Source organism: Lonchura striata, chromosome 2 (genome assembly GCF_046129695.1).
Source record: "Lonchura striata isolate bLonStr1 chromosome 2, bLonStr1.mat, whole genome shotgun sequence".
NCBI lineage: Eukaryota > Metazoa > Chordata > Aves > Passeriformes > Estrildidae > Lonchura > Lonchura striata.
The window spans coordinates 26,912,778-26,928,024 of NC_134604.1; the positions used below are offsets into that span (position 1 = coordinate 26,912,778).

A 15,247-nucleotide genomic window follows, 5' to 3' on the forward strand; every position below is an offset into this window, starting at 1 on the left:
CGGGCGGCGATGGAGAAAGCGGCAGGAGATGTGAAGGAGCGTGTGTACGCCCGAGGTGCAGAGGAGGCTGAACTACGGGGAGAGGTCCAAGCGTCAAATCACGCCTGGGGGGCTGAGTGGCGGGTCCCGCCGCACACCCCCCAGGTGCGCCGCAACCCCGGCTCCGGGGGCATTTAGGCGCCGGAGTCGCAGCGACGGCAGCGGCCTCCCGGGCCGGCGAGCCTCGCCCGTGGGCGGTGGCTCCGGCGGGGGAGGGACGGGTGCGGGGCGGTGCCGGGCACAGGAAGCGGAAAGCGGCAGCAGCGACGGCGGCCGCCGCCGGGGAAGGTGGCGGGGAGCGGCGCGGCGGCGGAGGTCGGGTGGGTGCCGGCGGCAGCATGGGACGGCCGCGGGAGGGAGGTGAGTCCGTCCGTCTGCCCGTCTGTCCGTGCGGGGGGCGATGCCGCTGCCCCGCCACGCCCTCCCGCCGCCGGGACCCCGGTGCCGGGGCGGCGGGAGCGGCAGGGTGGCAGCCTCCGGCTGCCGTGCCCGGCCGGGCGGTGCGAGCCCGCCGCGTCCCGCCGCCCTGCCCGGCGCTTTCCGGGCTGCGCGCTGGTTCCTGTGCCTGGGCGGGGGCCTCCCTCCTGCCCGCCGTGAGGCTGCTGGGGCTGCGGGTCTACGATCTCGGCATCCCGGTGCCGGCACGCTCGGTGCCGGCAGGGCCGCGGGCGCAGCCCCGCACGGCGAGCAGCGCTCTGCTGCCGAGCCTCGCCTTGCAAGGAGCCCGTGCGCTGTTGGTGCGAGAGGCTCCGCGCTGGTGTGAGCGCTCTGCTGGTGGTGCCTTGCTGCCCACGCCGTGTAAAACAGACTGCTCTGTGTTTGGGCTCATCCCGCTGGGCAGCACGGGACGGGGAGCAGAAGTGACGGGAAGGAGAGCCGCTGCGAAATAGCGCGGGGGGGTTGGGTTTTTGATTCAGAAGGTTGTCAGGGTGGTTAACTAACTCTCATGCCGAGGGTTGAACTCTTTGAATTGCAATCAGTGAAAGCATGAGTGACTTGATGGCAGCGTTTTCGATCTGAGGAGGCAGGTGGGCGATTCTGTGACTGTTTAGAGCAGTGGGACTTTTTTGACCCTGGATTTGTCAGTAATGAACTGCCCACAAGATCTGTGCGGCTATAAAGAGTTAAGAAGTGGAGTCACGCTGGCTGGAAGTGCAAATTAGGATGTTACGAAGTATGTTCTGTGATATCATTGCCTGTGAGCTCAGCCTGACTTCGAGGAGGAGAGTTGTGGAGAAGGTGCTTCAGCAGTGCTTTGCTACCTTTGAAAAGCTTCGTTTTGACCATGCTTGGCTCTTTTCCCCCACTGGGGTTTGGCTATTTAGCTGGCCACAGCTTTGAGGCTAATGTTGGCTCTGTGATCACAACACAGAGTTGTTAATTTTGAAAAATAAATATGAATGGTGTCTTGTAGAAAGCCTCTTTTAAAAATGCTCCCTGTAGCTCGAATTCTGGAATAATCCCTGGCTGTACTGGAACCAGTCAGGCAAATATCTAACTGCTCCCAGCCACTCACCAGCAGCTCACAGTGGTTGCTTCTGACCTTTTGGTTTTGGTTAGTAGTGGCAGTTGTTCCTGATGGCTGCTGTCTCATGGATATGCGCATCTGGAGAGGGCTTCCTGTCATTGTGAGACTGGGATGCAGTACTAGGGCAACACCACCGAATGACTGCAGTTATTGTACTAGCAGAACTGCATGTTGTGTTGTTGTAGCTTGCCTTCCTTACCCCCTCACCTCTTGCAACCAAAGCAAAGGATGGTATCAGAAACGTGACTTTGCTGCTGCAGGGTTTGTGCTGCTGTGTGGGGACCTGAGGAGCAGACCTGAGTGGGGAGCTGTGATGTCCAGTTCTGCTGGTGGGAAACAGTAAGCTCATGTTTCTCCACGGTACGGTCTGGTACTGTTCGCTTGGAAGAAGAAAATGAACCCGTGTAAAAACTACTTTAGTACTTCTTTTAATTTCTCATTAGCCTGTATGTCAGAATTTCCTGACTTGGGTCAAATTAAAAATCAATGGCTATTTTCTCAGGGGTCAACACCTTTGCCCTCTCTCCTTGCAAGGCCAGAATGGCATTGAACTTGTAAAGATTTGAGCATGAGGGTGATATAGAGAGACTCCATTCTGTAGAGTCCCACTGTGCTGTGTCCTGGGGATTTTCTCAGGGTCTGTAGACTTCTTTTTTGTTCTAAATTTAAATGGAAAATGCTGGCAGATATGAAGTGTCCTAAAGGCGGGGGTGCTCTTTCAGTAGAGAAACCTTTTGCAGTTCATACCTTTTAATGCTAACTCAGTATCTAAGTGCTATGGCTAAAAGCAAATATTGAAAATGAGGTACAGGTGCTGCCTGCTGGGATAGGCAGTCAGTGGCATCTTGTGAGACACTTTTCCCCATTTGTTTTGTTTTAATGTCAATATGGAAAACTGTATTCCTGTGCACAGTCCCAGGTGCTCTGGTGTCCTGAGGTTGAGGACATGCCTTATGTCATGTTGCATGGCTCTGGAGTTAAGAGGAGCACTGGAAGGTCTTACAGCACAGAACAGACCCATGAGTGAGGAAGGACAAGCTTTCACTAGTCTGAGAGCATGGCACTGAGGTGTAGTTTGCATGATAGTCTCAAGTGCTCATTGTGCTTCAGAAACTTGGACAGCACAGGTGTGGCTCTTGGAGTGGGCAAAGGACATCCCTCCAGGGAAGTGCTTCACAGAGAGAGCTTCCAGCTGTGCAACAGGGACAAGAGGCTGGGGGTTACTGCTTGGAAGCTCTGCTCACTTGAGTGGTGGTTTTGCCTGGGTATTTCTCTTGTCAGTTGCTGTTGCATGTTCTGATTAAACAGTGAATTGCTTCAATAAACACAAGTAGGTTTTTTTTCTGAAATATCCATGTTGTGGACTAATGGTTTTCAGTTTTTGGGCTGGAAATTCCAGGGGATCTGTGAAATCTTTCTGAGGACCTTCTGAGAAGCAAAAGAGAACCTATTGCTAGAGAGCTTGTATTTGCTGACTACTAAATGGGTTTTTTTAGAATGAGTGGCTTGCAAATCAAGAGCCTCCACCATAGAGTAAAAGCCCTGGCTTAGTTATATATATTTTTGAAGGCCAAAATTGACCTTATTTAATGACATGCAAAAAAAAAAAAAAAATATTGCCCATTAAAACTGGAATATTTGGCTCTGTGAATAGATGAGCATGGATGAACTTATGTGCTTACAGATCAAGTTGCTGGATTGGGGCCTGCTCAGGAAATTCAAAAGCAAGAGGTTCCTGTGGCATTGCTCATAAGTCTTACTATGTCTGCAGTTGAAGTTATGCAATTTCTCGTTTTCCTGAAGTGAGTAATGGGAATTTGCTGCAGCAGTACTGTGCAGCCAAGCCAATGCCAGAGTTGGAAAAGCTTCCTCACTGCTTAACTGTCTTAATTGTTTTTGCTTTTGAACCTTCAGTGCTTGAGGTTCAGTGTGTTTGATTTGCAAAGCTCTTCGTTTCACTAAATGAAGGAAAAAAAGATTTCTCAGTGCAATAGCTCATGGGCATCCATTACCCCATAGACAGCTGGTGCTGTTTAGCAAGTGAGGCTGACGGCGTTTGGAGCTGAATTGTGCACACATCCTCACGGACACTTGTGGCTGCTTGCTCTCCAGATGGCACTTCCAAAGACATACAACTTCATGAACGGACTGGTAAACCAACTCTAATTGATTGCAAGTTTTAAACACAGCAAGATTGAAACTGTGCAAAGATTTCAAAGAGGAGCTGCTCTGGAGTTATTTGCCTCAACTTCACAGGGGGAAATCCATTGGGAAAGCATGGGATGTAAAAGGGAGCTGTTGTTTGCGTTTGCCCTCTTTGATTTAAAGATGTAACTTGCTCTTTTAAATTTCTCTTGGGCTGGGAGCCAAACTTCTCTCCCTTGAAGACGATCACAAAGCAAACTTCATTGGAAATAGGATTGGGCTTCCAGTGTGGAAAATAGCAATTCAAAAGAAACTCTTTCTGAGATTTATGAGCGTATGAAAAGAGGGAGTTACAATGAGTTGTGTAGCTGCGTAGAAACTGTAATTACAGTGATCTCTGTGGTATTCAGGGGTAACTACATTTCTTCACTGTCGTGCAGGGTGCGGCAGTCTTCCTTGCCAGTGCAGGGTCCCAAAATTTACTTTGGGGTGCCCTTACATTGTTTTCCATCTAGTATTTGGCTTCTTTCTGTCATCAGTGAGTAAGGAAAAGGCAACGTGAGAGTGCTGGGAATAAAGTTCTGGGTGTACAGTTTATACAACTGTCATGGTAGAGCAGAGGAGGCAGTCCGTCTCCCCTCTAGCTGTTTGCTTGTGCTGCTATTCACCCTGACATTGGTTTGGATGTTTTGAGCAGTGCTGTGAACTAGGTCACGGGAAGGATCCAAGACAAAAGCGTGGCAGGGGGGCGAAAAGGGATTTTTTGTTTTGTTTTCCAGCAGTGCTGTTTGCTTGCTGAGAATTGTGTTGACACAACCAAGAGTGGTGAACCGTGGTGTGGAGGTGGAAGCTACTTACACCAGCTTTCTTGTCAACACTGAAATACAGTGCAACTGTACCCTCAGGCCAGCAGAGCTTTGTTTCATGCAGGGCCAGAAGCTCTGTAAACAGACCATGCCTTCAGCAGAGTCCTGCAAGATGTAATGATTTTGATTGGCTACATTGAACTCTGAATTCACGCTCTTTTGTGAAGGGATGAGGCCCCAAATGATGGGGCTGCTGCTTTAAGCAGAACAGTTGTTCTTGCCCAGAGGGGTACGGTAGGAATCATAATTAACAGTGATTTAGTAAAAGACTATGCTTAGTTTGGATAGGACTGTGTTATGAAGGACACAGGTACAACTTGTCTTGTGTAGGTCTCCTCAGGCTCTAGCAGTGGGCACTCTTGGGGTGGTGGCTAATCTAGGATTGATTTATGTCTATGCCATTGGAAGAGCACCAACCCGGAGATGTAGTTTAGCTTGTTAATTGTCTTTTGATCCCTTCCTTACTTCGTCCACAGTAATTTCAGAAGCTTTTGTGGTGTAAGGCTGCCCTGCCTTCCTGCCATGAAATAGAGCAGGAGGTGGGTAACTGGCTTGGCATGGCTATAAGGAGTGTGTGTTTGGACTGTGCTCCTTGGACTCTTTGGACTGCTCCCTTCTTGGCTGGGAGTGGTGTCTGTCTAACAATCCAGGCTACCCTCTGTTGGACAAATCTAGGGAGCCCTTGACAATCAATCTCAGTTGGATACCAAGCAAAGCCAGTGGTCTTCTGCTTTTTGCAGCTGAGATTGGGCAGATGTATTTTGCTCCTGACTGGCCTGCGAGTGCCTCAGCAGGAAGATCTATTTAGCCACTGGTGTATCTTGCAGTTGGGGCAATGAGGAGCAGAGTCCCTGAGTTCATAGTAGAATAATTTAGGTTGGAAAATACCTCTAAGATTACTGCTTTTGACAGTAGTCCAGGAGACTTGATAGTTTTTGGGGGCCGCCTTGTTGACTTTTCACAGAGCTGTGTCAAAACGGTTGCTCATGCTTACACAGAAGAGGAAAGTTGGCGTGATCCAGCCTGCCCTGATGTTCCTGTGTTGGTCTTTTCTGCCTGGTGCCCAAGCACTGCCTGACTTCACTCACCATCAAATGGGCACTGCCTGTTCATGGTACCTGCCCAGGTAGCCTGTACATTTCCACAGCAGCCTCTACCTGTAGAAATGTTCCCAGAGGCCTCTAGAGAAGAATGATCCTGTGCTGATGGGGTGAGAGGAGTCAAAAGAGGAGCTCTATTCCTGGTCCCTGCCTCAGCTCTATTTTACCTGGGATTTGAGGGAAAATACTTTTATGTGGTTAGGGGAAAAGGGTGAGAGTTTATACTTTCCTAGAGGGCTAGGAAAAATATGTAACCCTTACTGATGTCTTCCAGCAACTCTCCTTGCTTTTCTTATTCCTGTAATGCAGTGATATGTGTCTGTGAAGGTAAATGGTTGTTCTCAAAGGGACTCCAGTAACATCACAAACAGTGGTTTGTGACTACAATAACTTGTCACCTTTTCTTCAGCTGAGGGTGTTCCTGGTCTGTGGTGCCTAATGACTGTAAAGTCCTGTGTAGCCATCTCCTCATAGTGCTTTTGAACGTAGAGGGGTCGTGGCCTCACCCCCATTTATCAGACTAAGACAAACACAGAAAAAGGATTTTTCTGTGGTTGCCTAGCAGGACAGTAGAGTAAAAATCAGCTTTAATGAGTCACAGCCTAATGCTGGAGCAGTAAAAGGCTGTGTGCAAATCTCAGGAGCTAATGAGTGTTAACATCACATCCTCGGCTGGGGGATTTTTATGCTTGTTACAGTAATGATGCCATTTTCCAAACTGTGCTGTGCCTTGGCTTTGTTTTACTATGCTTAAATACATCCTTGTTCCGTTCTTCCTGAAAAAAACGGACCTTATGGTCCCATCCTTATTCGTCCTTTCCGTATTCTCTGAGGCACAATATGCCCTTAGAGCTTGGGGATCCTGTACACAAAAGGTCCCCGGGCCTTTCTGCTTTCTAAGAGCCCTGGAAAGCCCAAGTGTTGTGCAAATACCTGCAGCTCTGGATGCAGTGGGGGTGCTGCTTTACTTTGTTGCAGATTACAGCACCAGCCAAGGAACCCTGTGGGGAAAAGGCTTCCTTCTCTTCCTTCTTTGGCACTGCTTGCATGTGGTAGAGCGCTCTGCTGTGAGCTTCTATGGAGGTGTTAGTGGAGGAATCTTATGGCTTGCAAGAATAGTTGGCCAGAACAGGATTTCTGTTGTTGTCCCTCTGTCTTTGAGGAAGGAGAGGGATGAAAGCAGTGGTTGCCTGTTTGATTGCTAACAGCTTCAAAAACTGCTGTGAGCAGAAATTTATGGAGGGATCTAGTTTAATTTTAAAGTGCTCTTTTGCCCACTCGGAAAGCATGGCATGGCTTTAGTCCTGTGCTGGCTGGAGGCAGCAGTTGTCTAGGCAGAAGGCATGTGGGAGTGCTCCTGTGTTCCAGAGGCTGTGCCAAGGTACCTCTGTCCATAGCTGACACCCTTCCCCCTTCCCTATTTGCATGTGTTTCCTCAAACTGATGATTAACTCCCCTTCTTTCCATTTCTCTTCTCACCTAGGGATGATGTCTACCCTTCCTTCCCACAGGGCTCAGGGGTTTTGCCATGTTAGTGTTGGGAATTGTTCTAATGTTGCCCTGCTCCAAAAAAAAGCATGACCCTCTTCTGCCCTTTACAGATGTGACTACAGCTGTTGTTCCAAATGGAAGTACATTGTAAGAAGTGTTGGCCCATATAAGCTAGACGTGATCTCTAATCGACTCTCCTCAGTGTTATTAGCATGTGTATATATAGAGATGATTTTTAATAAAATTGAGTTCTTCGAGGCCTGAATTAGCTTCTGGAAGCAAAGGTTACAAAGGAGAGGGAGGTGTTCACAGTGCCATTGATTGTATGGTAACTAATGCCTGTATAATGGGCACACCTTGCAGTTATGAAAACAAAGCAGGTTCAGACATGGTGGGCTGATTCTCTCCAGGATTTCTCCTAGGGAAGTTGCACTCACCCCCACCCCTTGTAAATAGGCTATAATGCTGCTGTTCTGAATTGGGGGTTATGTGGGCTGTGTGTCACACGGGAGAAAAAATGTGGTGTAGAAGCCAAGCCTGGTCATTTTTCTGTGGGTGCATTTCGGTATGTAAGGCTGCTGTCCCTTCTCCAAGTCATTGTCCCTACCAGGTGACCTAGACTGTCTCTTCCAGATTTTTAGATAAATGGGCTAAATTCTGCAAAACAGATGCACTGAATTAATTTTAAAGCTTTTCAAATGCATATATGTCACTAGATCAGAAGGAGAGGCTGACCAGGACAGACTTTGAGTGTGGTATGCAGCTAGAGTGAGGGAATTCTTGGAGCAGGGATGATGTCTTGCTTTGCTTAGAGTGCACTTCCATGTCTGTTTCTTGTTTCTTAGGTCAATCGTGAGAAGCCAAGCACCCTCCCTCCCCTCTGATCAGATTCCTTTTAAGTGAAGCTCACTCAATCTGAGGACCAGATCTCACCGATGACTGGGAAGCAAAGAGTACCCGGGAAAGCACTTTTACCACGGACTCCACCTCAGGAGCACCAGGAACTCATCTTCTAAATATCTGTGCCCCTTCTGTGCAACCCGATGTCTGCTGCAATGGATACAGAATCAACATATTCGGGATACTCCCACTACTCAGGTCACTCCAAAAAAGCTCACAGACAAGGGTAAGGAAATGTTTGTTTTTAATTACTTACTAAGTTAGGGTATGTCCTATGGGAAAAAAAATTGGAAACCAAGATAAAATCAGTGGACCCACGTCTCTGGATGTGGAAAGTCCTCATGGGGAACACAGTGAGGAGACTTGAAGCTGCTAATTCAGTGATATTCAACCTGTTGGGTGCATGCTGGGGTTATGTGTGGCCAAAAAGATTGGGATAGTGCCAGCAGAAAGAAAAGATCACCTGAGTCCCCTCTTAAAGGGGAGGGATGAGTACAGTATCTGGGGAAGAAGACATGTTAGACTTCCTAAACTGATAATTGCTAGTTGTCTTCTGATGCCATTTCTTTATTCTGTAATAATAAGGTTTCCTGCCTCTCCCCACCCTCCTCCAGCCTACACTGTTAATGGTGTGTTGAGGTTTTTTTAAATAGAATTTGAGTGGTACTTGAGTCGGCAACAAGTCCTTTATCAGCACTGATTGGATTAGAAGTCAGGCTTTTCTGAACTTGAATAGCAAGTCCTCTCTGTTGTGGTAGTTCAACAGCCTGAAAACCCATCTGCTCTGAAACTTCTGATTTATTTGGAAACGTTTCCTTTTTTGTTTTCTTTTCCTACATTATACTTATACATGTAAAATATGTGCCACTTACTATTTGCAAGTTATTACTGAGCTGGTCCAAAATAATTTTGCAATTCGGAAGCAATTACCCTGTGTGGTTGGAAAAAGAATTCTTCCATGAAGTCTCTTTGCTCACAGTCCAGTTATCGAGTAAAACATGTCTTGTTTGCCTTTTTTCCCTTCTTTAGCATCCAACCCGCAACAGAGATTGCCCTTTTAAACTTAGAATTCTGTGTGGAAAGATGCCTTCAGAGTTCCAAAAACAGCATAAAAATCCTAGAGCCCTTCAACTGGAAAAAGTGTCATCCCGTGAAACCTTTGGGCTTTGGTAATTCCAAGAGAGAGGCAGAGCTGGGATACTTATGAGTGTTAAGCTAGTCCCTGAGCACTGCGAGGGTTTCCAGTGCAAAGGCTGCTTTCCTGTCCGTGTGGGAATGGGGAGGAAAGCATTGGTGAGCAGATTGGTAGGGCTTAATTCATCTTGAGACTTTCTCAGATGAGAAGCTGTGAGGTCTGCAAGGGTGCTCTGGAAATAAAGACTGGCCTTGTACGCTTGATGTTCTTGCTTTCTTTCTGAGAGATTAACTTGAGGTTATTAACCAGTGGAAATAAACTTCACCAATTGTCCTACAGTGTTAAGGTCAGAGATGACAAGACTCTGCTTTGCAGGAACTAAAGCTCTATTGATTAATTCCTTGTGTTAACTGGGCATGTCCCTGCAAGACGCTTTCTTGTGAGAACTGTGTAGACCAGTGAATTCCAAATGGCATTGCCAGTTGTTTGGAGCATGCAGGCTTTCATTTTAAGCACAGCACTGATGGAAGGTGTTTTAAGAATATGTGAGGTGGTGGGCATGTATCCCTGTCCTCCCCTCTGCTATCACTGAAGGGTGGTCTGTCCCAGCCTCCAGGCTTCAGCTTGTCTGGGCAAAGTCCCTTTTCTACCTCCTCCAGAGCTTGTTTTGTCGCAGCCCGAGTCTATGTTGATCAAGAGAAGGACAAAATTGGCTGATCTAATACTTGGGGCACTTGTTGCAGGTAGAGGTGCAGCACATTTCATGCCCTGCTCCGTAGAGTAACTGGTGATATTGTTCTTCTCCTCCTCTGTTTGTAAAAGGAGCCGGGACAGACACAAATCTCCCCGAAGCAAAGATGGCAGTCGGTCTGAGAAGTCCGTCACCATCCAGACACCTCCTGCGGAGCCGCTGCTCGGGAACGACGCCTCCCGGGCAGAGGAGGGCCAGGTAAGGAGGTGTGAAAACAAACGTGGAGTGTGTGTTGTGGGACAGAGCGTGTGGCTTGCTGGCTCATGACTAGGAAGAAAGAATTGTTTAGTAAAGAATCATGGCTTATGGGTGCCCTTTGCTCGTGCATACGGCCAAGGTCTCAGTCACTTCTGTCCTGTTCTGAGCGTGTTATTTCTGACAGCTCCTTGGGCACTACTTTGGCTCTCTCTCCAGAGTGTCATCTGCCAAGCTCTATGTAAACATCTGTTTCCATCATCTCACTGTGCATTATTCAGATCAACCCTTTCAGCTGTATGTGTATTGCAGTTTTTAACCAGGATTTGCTCCAGGTAATCTTGTAAAACGCATTAGAACCAGGATTCCAATAGGGAAAGGAATCAAGAAATGTGAAAGTAGTGTGAAATAGCTGTGAAGGAGGGCGGACTCGGACAAAGCTAGTACATTAAAAATAGGTTTGGTAAAAACTAGAATAATGCTGTATTTGGATTGTACCTAGGATGGATCCAGTGCTCTGCTCTAGCAGGTGATGTAAAGGTGCATATTCATTTTCAAAGAATGGCTAGTGCTGCAAGACCTAGAATGCTGGATGCTTCAGTATCTTGGGCTGGATTTGGGGTTTGTTAATCCTTAGCTGTAGGGTTCCACTTCTGCCTTTACCAAAAAAAAAAAAAATAATCTATGTGCAGTTCCCAGCCAAACTCTGTGTGGTGGTAACAGTATTCATGTACCTATGGATGTGCTCATTTCATGTCCTGTAATTTAGTATTTTGTAATCAGTTCCTTGTTTTCATGAGTCCCAGCTGTTATTTCAAATAGTTCTAAAGGTGCTGGTGAATTCCTAAGTCCTTGTTTTCACGCAGACCTCCTCAATTAAAGCCAAAGCTAAATAAGGTGATTTGTGAGCCAGACTTTTCTCCTAGGGAGCAGTGTCTTCAAGTCCAACAGGCGTGTACCACTAGAGATTTAGCCTCATATTTCCTCTCCTGTGAGAAAAGGCTGAGGCAGGTGGGGTTGTTCAACCTGGAAATGAGAAGGCTCTGAAGTGACCTTGTTTTGTGGCCTTTCATTAGCTTAAAGAAGCCTACAAGAAAGCTAGAGAGGGACTTCTTACAAGGACATGCAGTGGTAGGACAAGGGGGAATGGCTTTAGACTGAAAGTGGGCAGGTGTAGATTGGATATTAGGAAGAAATTATTTGCTGTGAGGGTGGTGAGGCACTGGAACAGAGAGGTTGTGGATTCCCTATCCCTGGAAATGTTCCAAGGCTGGGTTAGATGGGGCTTTGAGCAACCTGGTCTAGTGGAAGATGACCCTGCCCATGGTAGGAGGGTTGGAATTGGATGATCTTTAAAGTCCCTTTCAACCCAAAGCATTCGCTGAGTCTGTGGTTCCACATAAATGCACATTTTTTTGCATTAGGCTGTAGTCCACTTTTTCAAGTGGCAAGAGTTGCAAGGGCTAAACTGTGACTAGGGTTGCCTGTTGTCTTCTGGGACGTAGCCTTAAACTGCCTTGGTGTTCCTGTCCCTTCTCTTTTCTGGGCAATTTTGCAGCTCATCAAATGGAGGAAACTATGTAGAACTACTTAATGCATAAACATAAAATAGTTGAAATGCTTGAATTGCAGAGGTGATGTTAAAGAGTACAATGTGGCAGGAATATGCTGCTTTTCAGGACATACTACAATGCAGATCTCTTCTGGGGCCTCTGCTTTGGTGAGAAGTGACTCAAAAAACCCCTCATATTAATTCAAGATGCTGACTATTTGTGGTTGGTCTGTCTCAAAACCCTACTGCTCTAAGCATGGGAGGTATTCATGTCTTGGAGTACATTAGAAGTTAAATCCATGGAGTTGGAAGTTGTTCCAAGTAGTTGTCCTGCTTCAGTCTAGTCCTTTCCCAAAGACTCTTTCCATCTAGCTCTTAAAAAGAAGTGAATAAGGGTTCAAAATTATGCCTGTCTCTTTCAAATAAATTGTTTTGGTCAGCATGTGCAGTTGGAGAAGTCTGAGGGAAGTTGTAAATCCTATTAATGACACAGACTGCAGGAAGATATTCTTAGGAAGAAAACAAAAATGTGCTTCTGAATGAGCATTGTGGCTACAAAAGTGCCAAGCAGCGGAGGCACATGCGTTGCCACTCTTTGGCATGCATTTGTGGGAAGCATCAGGAGCCTCCATGTGCATGAGTCACTCCAGCAGCAGCTGTGAGTCAAATCCGTACATGTCAGTGTAGCTCTTTGGCTGTGCCAGCACCTGGAAGGAGCAATTGGAGGCATTGTAGCATGGGAGAACCAATGCAGACATTGTCTGATGTTGGCTGGGAAGAAATGAGACATTCATAACATGTAATGTAATCTGACACTTGCCAGTATGGCGACTGTATTTCAGGTAAGCCTCTTTGTGAGTAAGTGGCTTCTGACAATGGCCTGGATTGTAATACCAGAGCTACTTGGCAGTCTAAGATCCTCTAAACTTAAAAGCCCCATACCTGGAAATATCCTCTGTGATCACCTGTAACATGTTGGTTTAACTAAACTTTATTAGATTGTCAGCTACTCAAGGCAGTGCTACTGTAGAGGAGAATAAAAGACAATGAAGTGGAGGAACTTGCTGGAGGTGTGGTTGCTTCTATTATGGATGGAAAAATAACGTGTGAACATGTTTTTGATTGTGTAACAACAACAACTGACTTGAAACGCTGAAATGAAAATTTCCCTTCCAGGTGCTTTGTGGTGCAGTTGCACTACAGAATTTGTGGGCTGGAAGAATACTAGTCCTTGCCCTGGACATGGGAACTGGTGATTACTACAGTTTCCAAGACTTATGTCATATAACTCATTAAATGTGCTGGAAGAAGAACCTCTGGGTGTACAGTGAGTGGCACAGCAAGCTGAGCTACCCGCTCTGCAGTTAGGGCTTTTAGCACCTAATGTTTACAGTCACTGGTTTGGACAAGTTGCTGTTGTTTCCAAACCTTTACTTATTGTCAGGGTTGATTATTCATTCACTATGTTTAAGGTGTTGCTTTTGCTGTATGTTTTTTCTGGGACTTAAGGCTGTCACAGCAATATCTTTCCAGGCAAGAAAAATAGAACATCTGGAGGGAATAGCCTGATTGTTTCAATGTTATTTCTATGCATCTCTTCTTCCTTCAGGATGACAACTGGGGTGAGACCACGACAGCGATCACAGGCACCTCTGAGCACAGTATTTCCCAGGAGGACATTGCCCGGATCAGTAAGGATCTGGAAGACAGCGTTGGGTTGGACTGCAAACGTTACCTGGGCTTAACAGTGGCAGCTGTTCTCGGACTCCTAGTCTTCCTTACCCCCATTGCCTTCATTCTGTTACCCCAGATCCTGTGGCGAGAGGATCTGGAGCCATGTGGTACCGTCTGTGAGGGACTGTTCATCTCTGTGGCGTTTAAACTCCTCATTCTCCTCATCGGGACCTGGGCTCTTTTCTTCCGCCAACCCAAGGCAGACCTACCGAGGGTGTTTGTGTTTCGGGCCCTTCTGCTGGTCCTCATATTCCTCTTTGTGTTTTCCTACTGGCTCTTTTACGGCGTTCGCATCTTGGACTCGAAGGACACCAACTACCAAGGGATAGTGCAGTACGCCGTGTCTCTGGTGGATGCCCTGCTCTTCATCCACTACCTGGCCATTGTGCTGCTGGAGCTGCGGCAGCTGCAGCCCACGTTCACCGTCAAGGTGGTTCGCTCCACGGACGGAGAGTCGCGATACTACAGCCTGGGACACCTGAGGTAGGTGCAAGGCCTTGGAGTCCGCTGGTGTGGATAAGTGAGGCTCTGCTGTGGCGTGAAGCATCAGCTGCATTTGAGGCTGTGTTGTTGCTGGTTCCTGAATCGACCGCCAGAAGAATTCCAGAGTCCCTCTGAAGTTACCAAACTGAATCTCTCTGCCCTTCTCTGAGTGTGGGGGAGGCTGTACCTGCCTCAGAGCATTTCTGAGCAGTTCAGTAAATGAAAAAAAGCTTATGTCATAACTTTGGGATGGTCAGTAGCCTGATGAGATCTTTAAAATCCTTGTCTGGGCTTTTTTCCCTGTCTCCTTACTGGAGGAAAGTGGAGAGCTCTCCTTCTGTGTTTTGATTGTAGGGGCCAGGCAGTGCTTTGGGAGCAGCCCTTCGGGCTGTGCAGAGCATAACTGCTCAGAGACTCCTGGCAGCAGGCCAGGCCATGTGGCAGGAGCTGAAGGTTTTATGCCATGATGCTCTTTTTGCCATTAGGCATGGATCAGTTTGCTGGGTTGGATGTATCTGGGAGTATTTGGGAGCCATAGGTAAGACACAAGCATGCTGTTTCCACCCTCCTGCTGGCATTAGTGCTTCCCTCAGCAAGGGTACAAAGGAGGACAGGTGTCTGAATTGCCTTAGTTCCTGTGTCCTGCAAAGCTCTCCAGAAATCCCTTAGTTCCTGTGTCCTGTGAAGCTGGCAGCTGAGCCCTGGAGATGATTCCCCAGGCTGAATGTGCACTTAAACATCTGTTCAGCTTATCCTGTCCAGACCCCAATGGCATGTGTATCTGTGGCAGATGAAGAGATTAGCATCTGCTGCTTTAAGTGGATGTAGGAGCAGTCTCCTGCAGTCATTAGCTTAGCGGTGGAATTGCTTTGAAGCAGATTTAGTGGCTGAAGTTGAAGTCCAGGAGTTTTCTCCTGGGTAAAGAAGAACTTGAGGCCTGTTGGGTGAAGTAGGTCTGGACTCTGGTTTGCTTTTCTTCTCTGAAAATATGAAAGGGAGAGCCCTTGGAAGTGCACCAATTGACTTAATTAAACGTCTCTTTCAGGATTTCAAAAATCTGTTGGTTTTCTTGTGAAATCAATTTTTTTGAGTTTAACTGCTCTGTGGTCAGTGATTCAGCATAACCTATATGATGAGAGAGATGGAAAGATGACTACCAGAGTTTCCCTGTGCTACAGTGTTGTGCCTTGAGGTGTGATGAGGCAGTTCAATTGTAAGTGAATTCTGCAGAGAAAGTTTGGTATGTGTCTGTATTTACCCATATACACACACAGAGCAGTTCTGGTTTGAGAGCATGTGCTTGGTGGTAGATTATGAGTTTGTGTTCA

At 47.1% G+C, this 15,247-nt stretch overlaps 1 protein-coding gene across 2 annotated transcripts in view; it reads left to right on the plus strand.

Annotated features, from left to right (window-relative positions):
• Nucleotides 1-288: 288 nt before the first annotated feature.
• The window catches only part of VANGL1 (VANGL planar cell polarity protein 1), a 45,715-nt gene continuing 30,756 nt past the window's right edge, over nucleotides 289-15,247 (plus strand). The window contains exons 1-4 of one of the 2 annotated variants that reach the window (XM_021548888.2): nucleotides 289-399; nucleotides 8,015-8,295; nucleotides 10,027-10,153; nucleotides 13,312-13,919. In XM_021548888.2, coding sequence (XP_021404563.1) covers nucleotides 8,213-8,295; nucleotides 10,027-10,153; nucleotides 13,312-13,919 — 818 coding nt within the window. In that variant the 5' untranslated portion in view covers nucleotides 289-399; nucleotides 8,015-8,212. Of the gene's footprint in view, nucleotides 400-3,386; nucleotides 3,719-8,014; nucleotides 8,296-10,026; nucleotides 10,154-13,311; nucleotides 13,920-15,247 lie in introns of those variants that run through there. The other variant, XM_021548889.3, reaches the window with a different exon arrangement.